The sequence below is a fragment of the Budorcas taxicolor genome, chromosome 4 (assembly GCF_023091745.1).
Source record: "Budorcas taxicolor isolate Tak-1 chromosome 4, Takin1.1, whole genome shotgun sequence".
Taxonomy (NCBI): Eukaryota; Metazoa; Chordata; class Mammalia; order Artiodactyla; family Bovidae; genus Budorcas; species Budorcas taxicolor.
Window position 1 is genome coordinate 10,311,264 of NC_068913.1, and position 20,485 is coordinate 10,331,748.

General features: G+C 41.1%; 1 protein-coding gene across 1 annotated transcript in view; it reads left to right on the forward strand.

The window, feature by feature from the left end:
* Nucleotides 1-20,485, forward strand: part of CDK14 (cyclin dependent kinase 14) — a 664,071-nt gene that overhangs the window by 405,728 nt on the left and 237,858 nt on the right. The window contains exon 10 of the mRNA XM_052638676.1: nt 3,344-3,437. Coding sequence (XP_052494636.1) covers nt 3,344-3,437 — 94 coding nt within the window. The remainder of the gene's footprint in view (nt 1-3,343; nt 3,438-20,485) is intronic.

Sequence of the window (20,485 nt, forward strand, 5' to 3'; positions counted from 1 at the left end):
TAGAGCAGAGTTCCATGTGGTATACAATAGGGTTTTGTTGGTTATCCATTTTAAATATAGCAGTGTGTACATGATCTTCCCAAAGTCCTTAACTGTCCCTTCTCCCCGGCAACCATGAGTTCATTTTCTATGTCTGTGAGTCTCTGCTTTGTAAGTAAGTTCATTTGTAACATTTCTTTTTAGATTCCACGCATAAAGGGTGTCATATGATATTTCTCATTCTCTGTCTGATTTACTTCACTCAGAATGGCACCTGATCCATGCATGTTACTGCAAACGGCATTATTTCATTATCTGCCTAGAACACTGATTTTTTTCCTAATATTTTTTTATTTGTAGTTGACTGATGATTGCTTTACACACTGGTTTGATTTCTGTCATACATCAACATGCATCAACCATAGGTGAACATATGTCCCCTCCCTCTTGACTCTCCCTTCCACCTGCCACCCATCCCTCTCCTCTAGGTTATCGCAGAACCTAGAGTCTATTATACAGAGTGAAGTAAGTCAGAAAGAGGAAAACAAATATCATATATTAATGCATATATATATTTATATCCATCTATCTGTCTCTCTATGTATATAAAGAGAGAGAATCTGGAAGGATGGTACTGATGAACCTGTTCACAGAACAGCAATGGAGACGCAGACATAGAGAACAGACTTATGGCCCAAGGTGGGAGAGAAGAGGGAGAGGGTGAGATGAATGGAGAGGGTAGCATGGAAGCATATATACTAACATAGGTAACTAACGAACACACACAAACAAAGGTAACTAGGTAGCCAATGGAAATTTGCTGTATGACTCGGGGAACTTCAACTGGAACTCCATGATAACCTAGAACAGTCATTTTGAAATTAATTCTGTACTACTAAAATGGAGTTATTTTTATGATATGAGGTCGCATTTGTTTGTTTTCATTTTGGCTCTATATACTACTGGTGTTTAATTTGGATAAAAATTATGTGATGTGATAGAGAAGAGGTTTCTGCTAATGTATTACTTTTAAAATTCAAGATACTATTCACATACAACTAGTGCAGCTACAGAGAAGTAAGTCATCATCTTTAACTTCTGGAGGATCTGAAATAAGTACACAAGGGATTACTCACTCTAAGCTGAATATGAGGGACCTCCCTCGTTGTCCCGTGGTGAAGACTTCACCTTCCAGCGCAGGAGGTGTGAGCTCAATCCGTAGTCAGAGAGCTCAAATCTCACTTGCCTTGTGGCCAAGAAACCCAAAACATTAAAGAGAAAGCAATAGTGTAGCAAATTTAATAAAGACTTTGACAATGGTCCACATCAAAAAATCTTTTTAAAAAATGAATTATGAGTGCCACAAGTGAAGAAGTGTCTTACTATGCTTATGATTTTATTATGGTCTTTTCAGGAAACATAAACTCCTTCAAGGTAGAGCCATTTAATAAAATCATAGAGAGCTGTAAGAAGTTAGAGAGATCTAGCAAAAACAGTGAATTAATCCAGGCCTTCAGAAGGTGGGAATCAGATCAATTCAGGGAACTTCATCTGCAGGAAGCTGGCCATTTTTTTGCCAGCTCTGCCATTAAGGTGATTTATTTCATCAACATGTGCTAGTTTCTTTCCAGCCTGTTCCCAGGTGACTTTATCCCTAGAGTTTCAGCAGAAATATCTGATTTGCTTTCTGCCTGCACTATGGGTCAGGTGTTCCTGTAGGGTTAGGCGCAGGCTTCTGGGGTCTGGGAGGCAAGGTCTCCTAATTCACTGGACTGCCTTGCCAGATAGGAGCTGTGAGCATGACCAAGAAGCTGACCATAGTGGATGTTTGGTATTAAATAAGAGTTTAACAAACAAACTCAGAAAGGAAGCTATCCTGTCTGGCAGAGTGTTCATGGAAGACTTTGTAGAAGAGATCATATTTGTTGTTGTTTAGTTGCTAAGTTGTATACAACTCTTTGTGGCCCCATGGATTGTAGCCCACCAGGCTCCTCTGTCCATGGAATTGCCCAGGCAAAAATATTTCAGTGGGCTGCCACTTCTTTCTCCAGAGGATCTTCTTGACCCAGGGATCGAACCCACATCTACTGCATTGCAGGCAGATTCTTCACCACTGAGCCATAGATTGGGTTGTATTTACATGTCAAGAGCAAACAGGTAAAGAAAAAAGGAGTTCTAGGAAGTGGAGCAATTCAGGCCGAGTTGTGTAGGTTTATGTTTGGCCCGTGGGCGGATCAGTTTGGTTCAGAGATCCTCACTGTTCAGTTCAGTTCCGTCGCTCAGCTTTTTGCAATCCCATGGACTGCAGCACACCAGGCCTCCCTATCCATCACCAACTCCTGGAGCTTGCTCAAACTCATGTCCATTGAGTCGGTGATGCCATCCAACTATCTCATCCTCTGTCGTCCCCTTCTCCTCCCGCCTTCAATCTTTCCCAGCATCAGGGTCTTTTCCAGTGAGTCAGTTGTTCTCATCAGGTGGCCAAAGTATTGGAATCTCAGCTTCAGCATCAGTCCTTCCAATGAATATTCAGGACTGATTTCCTTTAGGATTGACTGGTTGATCTCCTTGCAGTCCAAGGGACTCTCAAGAGTCTTCTCCAACACCACAGTTCAAAGTTCACAGATCCTCACTGTAGTTGCCCTAAATCAGCTAAATGCCTGACCTCCAACTGATTGAAACCAGGTCTCTGGAGTTTATGTTCAGATCATTTGCTTTGTTTTAAAAGTTCTCCAGATGATTTTGATGCAAAGAGAGTCCTGGAAAGTTGGAGAGAACAATACGTTATGAATTTGTGAAACCGAGTTGAAAAAGCATGGTAGAACAAGACTATGGAGGCTTTCTATATCAGGCTAAGGAGTTTCTTGATTGTATCCTGAGTGGAGGTGAGTCAGTGAGATTTATACTTAATTGGTTTCCACCATTTTCTGAGCCTGGTGTGAAACAGTGAAAAGTGAAAGTGTTAGTCACTCAGTTGTGTCGGACTCTCTGTGATCCCGTGGACTGTAGCCCACCAGGCTCCCCCGTCCATGGGATTCTCCAGGCAAGAATACTGGAGTGAATAGCCATTCCCTTCTCCAGGAGATCTTCCCGACCCAAGGATTGAACCCTGGTCTCCCACACTGCAGGCAGATTCTTTGAGCCTTGTATAGTTGTATCTGTTTGGAACCCTTTCTGGGGAGTAGACAGAGAAGGGCAACAAAAGTTATGGGGTCTAGGTGCATGTGGCACCACCCTTTATACTTGTTGAGAGTGTTATTTATTTGCTGTTTCTCTTTGTAGGAGTAGATGTTCTAATTGCAGATTTCGTTTTCTAAGCAGAATATATTGAAGTTTTTGTAACAGCTCTTTCTTCTCTCTTTAGGGGAGTTGGCTGCATCTTTGTTGAGATGATCCAGGGAGTTGCTGCTTTTCCAGGAATGAAAGACATTCAGGATCAACTTGAACGAATATTTCTGGTAAGTTCTTTACAGAATGCTTCTGAGGAATGTTGGTTCTGAATGCATTCCTCAGTGACAAATCCTACAGTGATAGTGGAAAATAATTTCAGATTTGTTGGTTGTCACATTTAATTCTAACATATTTTTTGGGACCTTTGCAAAAGCAGGAAATTAGTGAAGAATTGTGTTTTTAAACTACTGCACATGAATAATATGCCAAAACACTAAGAAAAGATAGAATGTCGGAGGCAATATAGAAAAGTGGGCTAAAAATGAAGGCTCTGATAGGAAAATGCCAAATAATTTATTTAGATAGCCCCTGCTTCACACCACCTGCTTCACACCCTGTTGGTGTGTCTTGACTCCCTCCCACTCCCACCCACTTAACTTTTTTCCAAAAAGCAAAGCATGAAAAGAGAGAAAGGGAGGATGGTAACTTTAGAACGGAGAAGCCAGGCAACTAGTACCCCAGCCTGGTCTTCAAAGTTAAGGTCATCAAAGGGAAGTCACACTGATAGCGTGTACCCTTTGCATCAATATACTGAGGATGGCACTTTGCTTCTGTGGACTTCCTCCCAAAATTATAACTCCACTCTAATCAGGAAAAGACATCACACAAACCCAAATGGAGGGACATTCTACAAAATACCTGACTAGTACTTTTTTAAAACATTTTAATTGGAGGCTAATTACTTTACAGTATTGTAGTGGTTTTTGCCATAGATTGACATGAATCAGCAATGGGTGTGCATGTGACCCCCATCCTGAACACCCCTTCCCTGACTAGTACTTCTTAAAACTGTCAAGGTCATGAAAAACATAAAGTCTGAGACACTGTCACAGCTGAACGAGGCCAGGGCGACATGAGAACATAATGTCATGTGGTGTCCTGCATGGAATCCTGGGAGGAAAAAAGAGCATTAGGGAAAGAGGAGTGCAAGGCAAGTGAGGTGTGCGGTATAGTTCATATCTGCATTGCAGAGTGTGCTGCTTAGATGTGGTGGGTGTTGCATGTAATGTCAGGTTTCAACAATCGGGGAAACTGGTGAGGCGTAAACGGGAACCCTGTGTACTGCTCTCCACCATTTTGTATAAATCTAAAAGTATTCTGAAATTAAAAATTTTTTAATCTGCACAAAATAAAAATAAACGTGTTCTGTGGCTAGATAACCTGGTTTGCCACCTACTCTATGACTTTGGGCAAGGAACTTAGCTCGCTGAGCCTTAGTTTTTCCCATGGGTAAGATGAGGTTTATGATATACCATGTGGCTCAGTGGTAAAGAACTGGCCTGCCAGTGCCGGTGACCTGGGTTCGATCCCTGGATCGGGAAGATCCCCTGGAGAAGGAAATGGCGACCACCCCAGTGTTCTTGGCTGGGAAATTCCATGCACAGAGAAACCTGATGGGTTACAGTCCATGGGGTCTCAAAGAGTTGGACACAACCGAAGCAACTTACTTAGTAGCACTATAGCAGTAGTACCAAAAATTTTGTTTCATGAAAGCATAGTTTATTGATACAGCTTAGTTAGAGCTTTAATTTTCAATATTATTTTTATAATGTAAGCATTTCTAATAGGTACCATCTTGTTGAATTGTTTGTTGTATGGAGATTTTGCAATTATTTCTTGATATTATAGCAATTATTTCCTGATTTTATGGATATTCAGATACCTTTGAGCTATGATGAGGCTTTTAATAAATCAAATGAATCATTGTAAATTTTGTGTGGAAACATTGATAAACCAAGCTGCTGTTTGCTCTTATTAGAGCACAGAGAACCTTAAATGCAGATAAGTATTGTGATTTATGATAATAATGCCTTCATTTACTGTAATTTTTTTTACATGTGTAATGATTTTTACAAGTAAAATGTCCTTTGGTAATTAGATAAAGATCCTCATCTATATGAATTTGCTGCTTTATAATTAAATAATGTTAGGTTTTATCCTAAAGAATTAGACGTGAGCAAAAAAAGAAATCTACAAACTTCTCTTGACAGTAAATGTTATCATCTTAAATATTTTATTTCCTCCACTGACTTCTTTAAATTTGCACATGTTAGCCATGTGACACCTTAAACTAACAGACTCTCTCAGGAGTTGTGGGATCATTGGAAGAAGAAATTTTACTAGACCAGTATAGTTGAATCACTAGGGAAAAATGCTTTTCCTTGGTGACCTTTCATGTCTGGTCTGAACAGGAATGACTTAAATGTGATTAAATCCACATTCACAGGCTTCCCATGTGAACTGCCAGAGAGTTTTCTAAAGCAGCATATCTGGCCTCTGGGAAAGCATTGCCAAGGAGGTAATGAACTCTGAAGAGTCATGAAACGTGGGATTGTTTGGTTCGTTTTGTGTTTTAATACAGAGATTAAGTCCATTCATTTGCCTGTGAACTGTATATAGAAAGGTGTTTAATAACTTTGAAGCACAAAATTAATAGCTTGTTACCCTCCATCACTAATATAATTAACTCCCACACGTTGAGTCTTTATGTGAAAAGCAACCAAGATCAGTCACTAGAGCCTTTATATTTTTCTTTTGAAGGTTTTCTTTTTTCTGAGGTTTTTCTTTTTTCTTCCTTTGATGGGAAGGAGCAGGTCACATTTTGTAACAAGTCCAGTGCGTTCACGTCCACGTACAACAACAGTGTTGATATATGTAAGGTGAGCTGGCTATTCTACAACCTGAGATTTCACCATTAAGTCATTTCCCTTGAAATTGTGATGCTCATATACGAGAAAGGAAGGAAAGTAATGGAATTTTGATAAATTATATTCAAGACATTTTGAATCACCAGGTGAATGGGCATTTACTTCTCTAGCGGTGAGTCTGCCATTAGAGGAAAAGAGTGATTTATTTTATTTCTTCAATGGTACTCACTTTTTAATGTGCCATGATGTTTTCTATTTACCTTTGTTAGTTGCAAAAATAAGCAGTAGATGTCTACACCCAGGTAAATACACACTCAGAGTGACAAGATCATAACTAACAAGAAATTTTGTATTCTAATCATATTGTTCTGAATTGAAAGAGAAATCGACTTGATGAAACCCTGGGAACATTCTTCTGTCATTTCACAACAGCTGGACAAATGGCAGAGAGTGCTTGCTCAGCTGTTTGAGATCTTGGCAGATGCTCCTGGGTTTGTGTGGCTCATGACCGCAGAATACCGCAGCCAGGACGAAGAGGCTGGCATGATTGTGTCTTGAGGGCATGTCCTAGTTCTCCTTGCTTTTGAATGTTGATTAACCCCAGAGGTTCACCTTTCCCTGTCTCCTGGGTCTTCTGGCTTGCAATGGCATTTCATCCACCAGTTATTTGCTAACACGTTGTACATTATTTGATTGGTACCCTTGTTAAGTGTTTCTCTTCCTTGTATATGTCATTCAGAATTTAAAAGAGTGTGTGTCTGTGTGTGTGGAAAGAGCCACTTGCAACTTTGAAATCTACTACTCATCCTGGCTTTTGAGTCCGATCCTTCCTTGAGCTTATGTGTTTCGCAGTGAACTGGCTGCAGAGATGTCGTCTGTGGACCCAGTTCCAATCCCTGTATTCTTATCCTGGCTCTCTTTCCAGGATCTTTTTTTTTTTTAATTGGAGGATAATTGCTTTAAATATTGTGTTGGTTTCTGCTGTACAACAGTGTGAGTCAGCCATAAGTATACATATGTCCCCTTCCTCTTGAGCCTTCCTCCCACCACCCCTCATCCCACCCTTTGGGTCATCACAGAGCATTGGGCTAAGCTCCCCATGTTATATAGCAGCTTCCCACTAGCTATCTATGTTTCACAGGGGTAGTGTATATGCCTCAGTGCTATCTTAACCATAACCCTGAGGTTTCATGATTGGCTGCTGCTGCTGCTGCTGCTGCTGCTGCTGCTGCTAAGTCGCTTATGTCTGACTCTGTGCGACCCCATAGACGGAAGCCCACCAGGCTCCCCCATCCCTGGGATTCTCCAGGCAAGAACACTGGAGTGGGTTGCCATTTCCTTCTCCCATGCATGAAAGTGAAAAGTGAAAGTGAAGTCGCTCAGTCATGTCTGACTCTTAGCAACCCCATGGACAACAGCGTACCAGGCTCCTCCATCCATGGGATTTTCCAGGCAAGAGTCCTGGAGTGGGGTGCCATTGCCTTCTCTGTTCATGATTGGCTAGAACAACCATATAGTATGCAAAAGAAAGTTTCCGTCGCTTCCTCTGATGGTCATTACCAGCCAGCTGGATGTAGCAGCCACATTGTTAAGATGGAATATTGCTGTCACAGATTTGTATCTCCACTTCCAGCGCTGGGGTGCTTGAGGTGATTTCTGCAATATTTCTTCAGCACTCACTCTGCAGCACTGGGTACAATGGAGATGGAAAGGAATCTATCTGCCGTGCTATCTGCCCTGGAATAAATGAGGACGATCAAGATAGGCAGGCTACACATACCCTTGGGAATGGAGTCATGAAAAATTGCTGAGCAATTGCTCAGCAGATGGGAGATCCAGTCATTGTAGGTCCTGGATTCGTTAAAATACTTAACTCTTAAGAGTTCAATACTGAATTACTGAACAAGCCATCTTTTCTAATTGGATTGTAGTTTCTGCATCCGTAAAGGGAGAAGTTGAGCCAAATGATTTTAATAATGTCTTGCTGCTCTAACCTTTTTAAATTCTAAAAATGCACGATATTACAGGATTATGCACAAGGGCTGTGGGTGTTCTGATAAAATTGCTAAGCACATTTTCGTTAAGCATTAAGAAAGGATAAGGTTTGAAGTGGAGTAAGGGAGATGGGCAGTCCAGGAGTGGAGCAGGCGCAGTAGGTGTCTGTCTTATATGCCTGGATGGGGACATTGGACATTGAAATTTGGACCCTGAATGATTGAGGACTTCTAATTTTATTTTATTTTTTAAGTAATCAGGAGACAGTACAGTGTTTAACAAAAGAATAGTAAAGGTTAAAATGACATTTCAGCAAAATTAATGTAATATGATATCATGATAAATTCAACTGTATAAAAGCTGGCAGAAGCAGAGGACTAAGCAATGTATCCTGGAGTGAAGAATACTAAAAATATTAAGCAATGCTTTTGGCTCAGATGGTAAAGGGCCCACTTGCAGTGCAGGAGATGCGGGTTCGGTCCCTGGGTTGGGAAGGTCCGCGGAGAAAGGAATGGTTACCTACTCCAGTATTCGCCTGGAGAATTCCATGAGGAGCCTGTAGGGCTACAGTCCATGGGGTTGCAAAGAGTCCCATGACTAAGTGACTCACACTTTCACTTAGAAAATCCAAGTCAGGAAGATGGGTTATAATACTGTCCACCTGGGAATAAATGCCCCTGCAAATTTGTGCATGCTTCTTTCAAGCCTTCCATCAAAAGGCATCGTTATTTCCATGGTAGTAAATTTTCTTTAGAGCATTAAGTTTTTAAAAAATAAAGCAGGAAAAATTTTAAAGCAGTATGAAAATAAGTAAAAACTACCATTTAGAGATAACCAGTGGTAAATATTTTTATATTTTCTAGATTTTCACAACTGGGTTAATAATTTATGGTTTTTGTGTTCAGCTTCTCTTTATTTTTGCATTGAACAGGGAGCAATTTCCATGCCATTAATATATGCTTGAAAATATTTTAATTATGCTATAATATCTTATTAATGTGCCCACACATTGCACCATCACTGGGTAATTTACTTGAGGTTTTTATGCTATAGTAAACATCACACATTTTTATTCCATTCACTTATTCTTTCAACAAGAATTATTAGGCATCTATTCTGTGCCACGTGCTGTGCCTACAGCCAGTGGGAAACCAGCAGACACGGTCTCTGCTCACCTCAAGTGTACTGTTAGCTGGCATTGGAATAGCTTCTAGAAAGTCAGATCAGAGGATGTTGTCACAAAACCGTGGTGATCCATAATGATTCAGAAGAGAAGGGAGGCAAAGGTGACTCCAGAGTGTCAAGCTCGTGGAACTAAGTGAACCATGAAGTCATGGAAAATAATGGGGACAGTGGAAAGGAGTTCCATTGGAGGGAGAAGAAGAAGAGAGGTCCAGACAGTGGACTTCAGATGATAGCAGGTGACCCCGACGGAGACATCTGGCACCCATCTCTTACCCTGGGGACTCGGGAGATAAGTGCAGATCCAGGGATCATCCGCCAGGACCAGACAACGCTAGGTCCTAAAGCATGCTAGTTCTTAAATAATGAGAAGCTGGAGGAGAAGGAGAAAGGCCCTGCCTAGCCCTCAGGAGCACAAAAGTCAAGGTAAGGGCAGGCAGCCAGGACATGAGGATAAAAAAAGAAAAAAAAAATCGCTCCCTTGAGGGAAATTATAGATCTACTCAGGTGTGTTTATCTGGTGAGTGCGAAATGCCGAGACCAGTGCCCTTCGTTTCTGTGTTTCCTCAGCATGGCCCCCTCACTGCCTACGTAGTATGTCACACATGCTATATTTTTGCAGTAAATGCTTTTAACCCAGAGGATGAGCTAAGTCTCCTGTTGGAGAAATGGAAGAATTGACATGGAAAATGCATCTGAGTTTAATTAAGAAAGCGTAGCAGACTATCCACAGGGCTTCCCAGCTGGCACAGTGGTAAAGAATCTGCCTGTCAGGGCAGGGGATGCAAGAAGACGCGGGTGAGATGCCTGGGTTGGGAAGACTCCCTGGAGGAGGAAACGGCACCCACTCCAGTATGCTTGCCTGGAGAGCCCCATGGGCAGAGGAGCCTGGTGGGCTGCAGTCCACGGGGTCACAGAGTCGCACATGACTTAGCAGAGTACAGTACTATGCAGGGTTTTCATAGGAGACTTATGATTCTCCCCAGTGTCTCATGGATGCTGGAATGAAGGTGAGCAGGGGAGCAGGTTCCAGCCCCTCCACTTAGGATGCTGTTTCATTAAGATTTTGTGTGTGAAATAGGTCCCACTGCTGAAAGGAAGATTAGAAACCCTTGGGCGAACAAAGTTCCTCGCAGGTCAAGAGTTCTATGAAAAAGAGAAGTCCATATGGAAGAAAAATGATGGAGAGAAAACAAAGATGTTAGAGAAATAAAAATTGAGCGACTCCCACATGGAGACCTTAGATAGATGTTCTAAGAAAGAAAGCTCTGTGCTAGTAAGCTAATAGAAAGTTTGGTAGCAAACTTCAGTGAGATCATTTCTGTTGAGAAAAAGGAAAGATAGTGGGATGTCCTACTGCAGAAGAGATAATCACATTACTTTTTGCAAAGAAACTTTAAGCTGGTTGTTACCCAAACATGTGAATTGGCTCACGTGGTAAAAAACATATTGTTTTACCTTGAGGGTTCTTACATTTACTTTATAGTGTTACAAACTTTCTATACATGGAAATGAGAACTTTTCCATTAAATCATTCACTTTGTAGTTGTTATTCGGTTTTCGACAAATATTTATTATGTGGTTTGTTGTTGTTGGGTTAGCTGGTCAGTCATGTCCAACTCTTTTCAATCCCATGGACTGTTGCCCATCAGGCTCCTCTGTCCATGGGGATATTCCAGGCAAGAACACTGGAGTACGCCCTCCTCCAGGGGATCTTCCCAACCCAGGGATTGAAGCCAGGTCTTCCACGTTGCAGGTGGATTCTCCACCATCTGAGCCACCAGGGAACCCCCTACTATGGGCTAAATACTCTTCTTCCATGTTCTAGGGAGTCAGCATTACACCAAAGTATGTGGTCTCATGAAACCTATATTCCTGTGGGGAAAAATAGACAACGAGCAAATTAATATATAATGTGTCTCCTGAGTGTTGCATGAGAGATGCCACTTTACATATGGCATTCCTGGGAGGTCTGTCTCAGAAGGGTGCCGATACTTGTGGAGTGAAGTTAATCAAGGCATAAGACATGCAGGTACCAGGGATCAGAGCATTTAGGTGCAGAGAACAGCAAGTTGGTGCTTAAAATCAGAGTTCTCAAACCTGAATTTGTTGAATTAAGGATCATTCTTCCCAGTGCATCAAGGTGACCGCTAGTATTCTTCTGACTTTGACCTCCTGTGTAGAAAGCATTTTCTTATATGAGAAGTCCTTGCTTTGTGTGATACATTAAATTCCTGTATAGGTTGATATTCAGACATCAGACTGAGCAAATCAATAAGAGAGTTTGAAGTACACCTGTGTGCCTGTTTCAAGTCAGAATTATGGTGGAGCAAGAGATTTGGGCTTCCTGATTTAGTTCATCGGTAATGTTGGTATAGAGAGAAGATGAGGAATGTTTCTGTTGGAATATTTGGAGAGTAGATAATGATTTAGAGGAGAGAATAGAGAAAGAATACATACAAATCAAAGAAAGCCAGTGAACACTTGAAAAAAAAAGTCAAAAGTAGAAGAATTTCAGGAATTCCCTGGTGGTCCAATGGTAGGACTCTAAGCCCTCACTGCCTGCCTAAGGCACAGGTTCAATCTCTGTTCAGGAAACTTAAGTTCCCACAAGCCACATGGTGCAGCCAAAAAAAAAAAAAAAAAAAAAAAGGTAGAAGAATTTCAGAAAGAAAAGCTCTATCAACTGTGCCAAATATGACAGTGAAGTCATTGCAGAAGGGTGCTGTGCTGAGAAAAGACCACTCACTGGTGGTACCTTTTAAAGGATTAGATCCAATAGTGTTGGATATTTGAAGTCGGGTTACAATGGATTTAAAGAGTAAGTGTGCAGCAAAAATATTTGGAAACATTGAGTATAGACAACCTCTTGGAGAATTGTCTGAGTGAAGAAGATTAGAGATCACCTTAAGGGTATTTTTGAAATCAAGACATAAATTTTATAATCTGTCATAAAGATTTTTATAATAATGAGGACAAAAAGGGACACTAGAGATATAAGGAAGCATATTTGATGGGTCAGGAGATTGGCAGGCAAGAGTGGATGAGTGGAAAAGACAGGGTCTTCAAAATGGGGATGAAAAGATTTTCCAGAAGATTAGAAAGAAGAAAGGGAAAGGAGAGGAAGATGTAAATATATGTGGTAGAGGCGAAAAAAAGGAAGCTGAAGATAATGTGATCTGTATGATTCTCAATGAAAGGGACAGTGTGCGACTGATCGTGATGCGTGTCTGGGGGTAAATGTTGAGGGAAATGGATAATATTTGCAAAGGTGCTGTAACACCAATGGTATTATGATTTCTGCTATGACAAGAGAAGGAGGTCATGGCTGACCGCATTTGTTAATCAGTTGATCTGAGACATATTGTAGGAATAAAAATGTTCTACTTCCAATTTTTATAATTTGTAACCATTTACTTTCCTATTATCATAAGATTACTTTTAGGCATATCCATCTTCACTGTTAATGTTTCCCAGTTGTCCTAGTTTTCACAAAGACGTTCCTGGAGGCAGCAGTTACTGTTGTCTAACAGTCTTAAATGCTTTGAGAATATTTTAACCTCATATACCCCTCTTTGATATTACCATTTTCTTTATACATGACTTTATTGTCAGTGTGAGATTACTTACTGGCTGTTACAGTTATCTCTTGTTATGTAACTACCTCAAAACAGTGGGCTAAATCAACAACAGTTGTATTTTAAAATTATCTGTCATCCTTTCAGGGTCAAGAATTCAGTAAGGGGTGGGCCAGGCAGTTCTGGACTTGGGAGGGGGATCTCTCATATGGTGACATATATTATGGTTGTAGACCAGAAGCAATCAGAAGCTGGAGCAGTTGAGGACTAGCCAAATTTCTCTCTCATTGTGTTCTTGAGGCCCTGTGTGGGTTTTTCTCTATGTGGGCAAGTTTGAGCTTCTCATTGGGCTTCCCTGGTGGCTCAGATGGTAAAGAATCTGCCTGCAATGTGGGAGACCTGGGTGCAATCCCTGGGTTGGGAAGATCCCCTGGAGGAGGGAACGGCTGCCCACTCCAGTATTCTTGCCTGGAGAATTCCATGGACAGAGGAGCCTGTTGGCTACAGTCCGTGGGGTCACAAAGAATCAGACACAACTGAGTGACTTTCACTCACTCACTCATGGGATGGTGGTTGCATCTGCAGAGTGGATTTCCTAAGAGGACCAGATAGAAACTTCTTAGTTTCTCTTAGCTTCAGAAGTCTTACAGCGAGTCTCTCAGTCAAAGCCATCCCAACTCTCATGGGAGAGGCAAGGGGAGGGGACATAGACTCCAGTTCTAGATGGAAACGAGTGTCAAGAATCCTGGGGCCATGTTTTAAACCTGCTGCATTGCTTATGTACATTCCCGTTAGGGTGTATTGCCATTTTGAGCTGATAAAACAGCTTTGTAGGAAAAAAAAAAAAAAAAAGAACAATCTGGGAAACAGTTTTTATCAAGTTTCTAAAATTGTTGTTATTTTTTCCCATGCTCCTTATGGCCTTCACCATACTGCTTCTCATGATAAATATAAAAGTGCGGATTGTCACAGAGTGTTACTTGATGGGTCATGAGGTCCCTTATTTGCTCATCCTCCTTTTCTTCCTTTTTTGACTAACAAGTTCACAGATGTGTCAGCCTGAAAAAAAAAATCGTGATATACCGCCATAGGGCGACACATAGGAGGTGAGTGAGAAGGTGGTGACACTTCTTAGCAAATTCTCAGAAGGTTATCCATAAAGTAGATTTCTGTGGCTCAGATTCTGCCTTATTGGTTTTTTTTTTTTTCCATTTGGAACATGTTTCCATATAAATCTTTCATTGCTCAGATTGTCACATGTCATCTCTTGTGGTATGTCATCTAATACGGCGCCCAGTGACCCCCACCGCCTGGTATTTGTGCCCTTATGTAATCCCCTACCCTTGAGTGTGGGCTGGACCTAGAGACTTGCCTCCAATGGATAGACTGTGACAAAAGAGAATGGGATATTCCTTCAGCAGCTAAGTTACAAAACCTGCTACTTCCTTCTTGCTCACCCTCTCTTACTGTCTCACTGGCTCACTCTGGGGGAAGCCGGCTGCCATGCTGCCCGTTGGAGGACCCTCCTGTCAAGGACCTGATGTTCCAGCTGGCAGCCAGTGAAGACCTGAGGCTGGGCAACCACACTGTCAGTGGGCTTGGAAGAGAATCCTCTGCTGGGTGAACCCTTGATATTCGAGATGCTAGAGATGCTAGCACCCAGTCGCTCAGTGGTCTCTGATTCGTCGGGACCATGGACTGTAACCTATGAATCTCCTCTGTCCATGAGGTTTTACAAGCAAGAATACTGGATTGGGTTCTCATTTCCTTCTTCCAGGGGATCTTCCTAATCCAGGGATCGAACCTATGTCTCTTGCATCTCCAGGCCAGTTGTTTACCACTTGTGTCACTTGGGAAGCCCTTTATATGTGAGACTGCAGCCATAATTAACACTTTATTTTTCAGGTGTTTATTAATTTGTTTGGCTGCACTGTGTCTTAGCTGCAGCATGTGTTCGGGAACAGACCCGGGCCCCCTGCATTGGGAGTGTGAGGTCCTAGCCACTGGACCAGCAGAGAAGCCCCAGTTAACACTTTAACTGCTACCTTTTGAGAGACTCAGAGGCACCCAGTTAAAGGTATTAGCGCCAAAATGGCAGTTTTCTCAACCCTTGCCCCCCGAAGGAAAGAATTCAGTCAAGAGACATAGTAAGTAGCAAGAGTTTTATTAGGCAAACAAAAGTGGGCTCCAGAGAGACAGAAGGAGGAGCGAGTAGTCTGGAAACCAGAAGCAGAACTGCGATAGGGGTCTGGTTGGTGACAAGCCCCTCTCTGCGTCCTGACGTTTGACTGACAGGGTGATTGACAGCTTTAGGTTATGTCTCTTTCCTCCTCGTGCACAAGGCTCTTGCACACAAGCATACCCCGCAAGGTGGGTGGGGGTGGGGGAGGCGAAAACCTCAATGCTAATTTGTTACAAATACAGCATAATGAACCTCCGTTTCCCAAGGATCTTTTTAGATCTTTGTGTATCTGTGCCAACCTGTGCTTGTGGTGGTGGTGGTGTTGTTTTTCTCTTGTTTGGTCCTGATGAGGCTGGCAATTTAGTGGTCCTCGTGTACAGAAAGGGGAGATCTTCGGAATCTTTCCTGTTTTCACTTTTATTTATTTATTTATTTTTAAGCAATATAAAAATTTATTTTTTCTCGTATCATGAGTAATCTGGGGTAGGCCAATGCTGGCATTGGTTTAGTGTCTCCATACTATCGCAGCAAAGTCGCCATGTTGGGAATCACTTCCTGAATATACATTCTTAGGCCCCACTCAGCGCTTCCCAGGTGGCGCTCGTGGTAAAGAACCCGCCTGCCAATGCAGGAGATGCAAGAGACGAAGGCTCAATCCCTGGGTTGGGAAGACCCCCTGGAGGAGGAAATGGCAACCCACTCTAGTATTCTTGCCTGGAGAATCCCATGGACGGGGGAGCCTGGCGGGCTACAGTCCATGGGGTCACACAGAGTCGGACACGACTGAAGCAACTTGGCAGGTGGCACAGGGCTTCGAGAATCAGAGTTTCTGGGGAAGGAACTTTGTGTATTCAGACAAACAAGCAGACCCTAGTTGATGAGTCCTCCTGATTAAGAAATTCTTGCTTTAAAAAGATGCATGTCATACTTTCAGATTATGAACGTTTTGACTTTTCCGGCCTGATGTGACGACCTGAAAACATAGGTAGAACGGCTTTCCTATCCAGAATACAGAGATCATTAATCAGTCAGACCATGCCCTGTGTTTCTTACTTTTGATATGTTTCTCGAGGGGCATGCCTAAAAATGAGTCTATCTGGGGGGTTCTTTCACATGACGCTGTATTCATAATATTACACAACTGTTATTAGAATTGTGCACACAAACAAACAGAGATCTGTAACCATCATGTCCCAGATGCTATAACTTCTTCTCCGGCCTGATTACTTGATTAAAATTTTGGTTCCCTCCCTCATTTTGCAACCTATCTCTTCTTAGGCCTCAGAAGACTTCACCCAGAAGGCTAAATCTGTCCCTGCCGTTTATCTTTTTGTGAGGCAAGAGTTTATTTAAAACCTGACCTTGTATCACCTCTTGCTCTACCCCTACAAGGCAAAAGAGCATCCTCAAAGCATTCTGTTGTAAATTGCCTCATTATTTTATATCTTGAAAGAAAGCGGTTGCTGTTTGATTAAAATTTATCATATTAAATAATCTACCTAAGTCATTGGAATTTATCTCCTAGAGAACATTTAATCCTAAATCAGGTTAACAAATATGACCTTGGAGCTGAATTTGCTCTTTCGCTTACCTCTTTCAAAAATGCCAGGCATACATTTGCCAGGTAGTGTGTGGACGAATGCATTTTTAAAATTCTTCCTAAAAATCCCTTTATCTGTGAGTTTAGTTGTACTGAAAAAGTGTTGATAAGCGTGTATCATAGTTTTTATCCATTTACTTATTTTATATCCCTAGTTTATTTAGTGTATAACTAAAAGTTTGTACAGTTTGAGCCCCCTTCACTCATTTTATCCCTCTCTCCCCAACTAAATACCCCCCTCCCCTCCTGCATTTCTGATAACCACCAATCTGTTCTCTGTGTCTATGAGCTTGGTTTGTTGTTTTTTTTTGTTTTTTAGATTTTCACATATAATGGAGATCATATACTATTTGTCTTTCTCTGTCTGACTTATTTAACTTAGTATAATGCCCTCAAGTTTCATCCGTGTTGTCACAAATGACAAGATTTCGTTCTTTTCTATGACTGAATAATATTTCATTGTATATATTACCATATTTTCTTGAGAACTGTTTTAAATGTACCATTCAAAGAATTTTTTCCTCAGTATTGTGTCCAATCCTCAGACTTTTGTTAGTTTTGAATGACTGTACATATTAAAATCATCAGTGAGCTTGAGTTTCTGCTTGGGAGGATATTATTCTCCATGGTCAGAGCAAAGGATAGTCTTATCCTTTGCTTTTCGTCTTGGCCAGGCCTCGGTAAAGAGGCAAGAATTGGTATAGAAATACACCCTATGTTCTCAAAGTTCTATGCCTTTACCCCCATCAGGAATTCCTCCCGTCTCCAGCGTCTAAACCTAACCCATTCTTCTAAATATTAGAAATGTTTTCCCCTAATGAATTTTTCTCTGGTTTCCCAACTACCAATTCTCCCTCCTTCTGAACTTCTTGGTTCTTCCCCTAAACCCCTCTGCTGTTTCTCTTCAGTTTCAACCCTGTCTTGTGGCTGTTTTTGCTCTTATTCCCTGATAGGGTTTAGGATTTGGGAGCCGGGCTAGGGAAGAAAGGAGTACTTTGTGCAAATTAAGCATTCATGTGTTCCCTAATGCTACAGAAGTAAACTCATGACGAGAGAATTATTGCATTTTTAAAACTTCACTGTGTTCTTTTTAAAATGCATCTTTTGGGGGAACTCTGTGGCTATGACATTAAGAACCACTTTAAAAATTAAGGGCAATTTTCCTTCCTTCATTTGTTTGTTTGTTTTAAAATAAATGTGAGTTCCTCTTTTCCTTTAGTTTCTTCTTTTGCAGTTCCTTGTTCTAATAATATGTAAATCACTCACAGCAGATAACGTTTAACATTCAAATACAGAGCTCGTTTTATTGAAGCTCAGGAGAACAAATTACCATCAATTTGCTTTCAGTAAAATTCAGTATTAAAAATGTTTCACGTTTGCCAATTGAAAAGTAAATAGCTGAAAGGTGTTAATAAAACCTTTTTCCGAGAGTAATGTTAGGCTCATTTTTGGATCCCATCTTATTCCCAATAAAATGAAATATTGTTCGTCTCTCATACAGATTAGTAATGTATGAGCATTTCAATCTGATTATTGCCTCTTGGGATGTGATTCAATTCATTCAGCACTTGTGAGTACCTATTATATACCCAGAAGTGGGTTTCAGTAAATTTCTATTTTGAAGAAGTTTGACAAAAGTTTCACTGAGTTGTCTTTTTAGTACTTTGCACTGGGAGTGCCACTCAGAGGAAAATGAAGCTAAAACCAGAAGTGAAGTAAATTTGATTGCTAATTCCTTATTAATTTTTTTCTTGCAGTTAAAGTCATTTTTAGACATAAGTAATATATAGAGTGACTCTTCTTATAATTGTGATCTTCCTGGTATAGCATGATGTCAAATTGGATGTCAAATGGACAAGGCGTTAACGTTAGTGAAATTATAACCTTCTATCTGGTGAAAAAAAAATTTAAACAAATATAATACAATGTTTTTTTTTCATCTTTCCAAATATTAAGCTCAGTTTTTGCAAATCATAAGGTGCTATTATATGGAAATCTTTGCACCTTCTGCTCAATTTTGCTGTGAATCTGAAACTGCTCTATAAAATAAAGTCTATTAGAAAGAAAAAAGAAAAGATGCCATAGATGAATCAAAGCAGAATACTGTTCTCAAAAATCTGTTCTCTTTTGAGTCGATACTAAGATTCAGTAGTAGTTCTAGGAATTATACCTTTTTTTTTTTTTTTTCCTGCCAAGGAGTCACTGTGGAAGGGAGTAGACAATTAGGCAATAAAAATATTTATTTCATGGCAGTTTAATGGAAACTGTGCTAAGTGGAGCAGGGAGTTGCAAAGATAAGCCAATATCAGGTCGTGAAGCAGTTTGGCTGGCAAGATGGTAACAAGATCAAGGTGAGGCATTACTTGGTACTTTGAGAGTAGGGAGTATGCTTAGGGGACATTGCTGGTGAACATTCCTCTTCCTGTGTGTGTTTAAGTTGATGTGAGTTAGATATAAGGGGAGCATTCATTCATTTGAACGAACTTGTGTCAACATTACTAAAAAAAAAAGGTAAGAGTTTCTACAGCATGTTGTCTGTCGCACAAAATGCAATGACATTAATAGAAATTAATGAACACTTTACCTTTGAGCTTGAAGGTAGAGAGTGGTCTATTTGTTAAAACATAAATATTTCTGACTTACAAATTTTTAACATTTTTGATTGGAGGATAATCACTTTACATTGTTCTGTTGGTTTCTGTTGTACAACATGAATCAGTTGTACAATACTTACAATAAGTATATATATGTCCCCTCCCTCTTGAGCCTCTCTCTCACGCCCCATCCCACCCTTCCTGACTTACAAATATTGAATTGCTACTTACTAGCAAATAATTGTCTCAGCCACCACTTTATTTTTAAGGTTTATTTTTATTTCTTTGGTTGCCCCAAGTCTTAGTTGCAGCACCCAGAATCTTTAGCTGTGGCATGTGGGATCTAGTTCACTGATCAGGGATGAAACCCAGGGCCCCTGCATTGGGAGCTTGGAGTCTTGGGTACTTAGTTCTAGTTACTGAACCACCAGGGAAGTTCCCTTAGCTACCACTTTAGCATTTCTTTAACACCAAGTTGAGAAACAATAATGACTCAGGCATAGGATGAAATGGTTTCATTCTCTTGATATATGAGTTTCTTTGTCTTTGAGTTTCCAAAGTGATGATTTTATTCATGAAAAGACTTCAAGAAGCAAGCTGTGATTTTTAAGTAAGCCAACTGCTTGCTATTTCTTTGCTCAGAAGGTTAGGAAGCTGAATGAACCACAAGAGAACGCTCATTTCCTCTTGCCTTTTGACTTACCGTCCACTGGTGGGCCTGCAGCCCAGGAGCGGAGTCTGACAAATGCCAGGAATCTAGCCGATAATTTGGATTTAGTGTTCAAAACCCTATATTAAAGTCAAAAGAACTACAGATATGTTGACTGGAGGCTCCTTCCATTTCACTGCTCAATATTTGATTGTGCTTTCTCATCCCCTGCATCCGAAGCAGCTGTGCTGATGTGCACACTTATTCCAGGTTGTTTCCACTGATGACAGCTGGGCCTGACAAGCCAAGACTTATGTTTATAGCACTAGCATGGGATCCAGGAAGGTCTTAGAAGGCTGGCTACCCCTGCAGGTACAGAAAGAGAGGCTGAGATTCCCACTGTGGTATGTGGGTGTTAGTCGCTCAGTTGTGTATGACTCCGTGACCCCATGGACTGTAGCCTTCCAGGCCCCTCTGTCCATGGAATTCTCCAGGCAAGAAATCTGGAGTGGGTTGCCATTCCCTTCTCCAGGGGATCTTCCCAACCCAGGGATTGAAGCCGGGTATCCTGCACTGAAGGCAGATTCTTTACCGACTAAGCCAGCAGGGAAACCCACTGGTGTAAGCA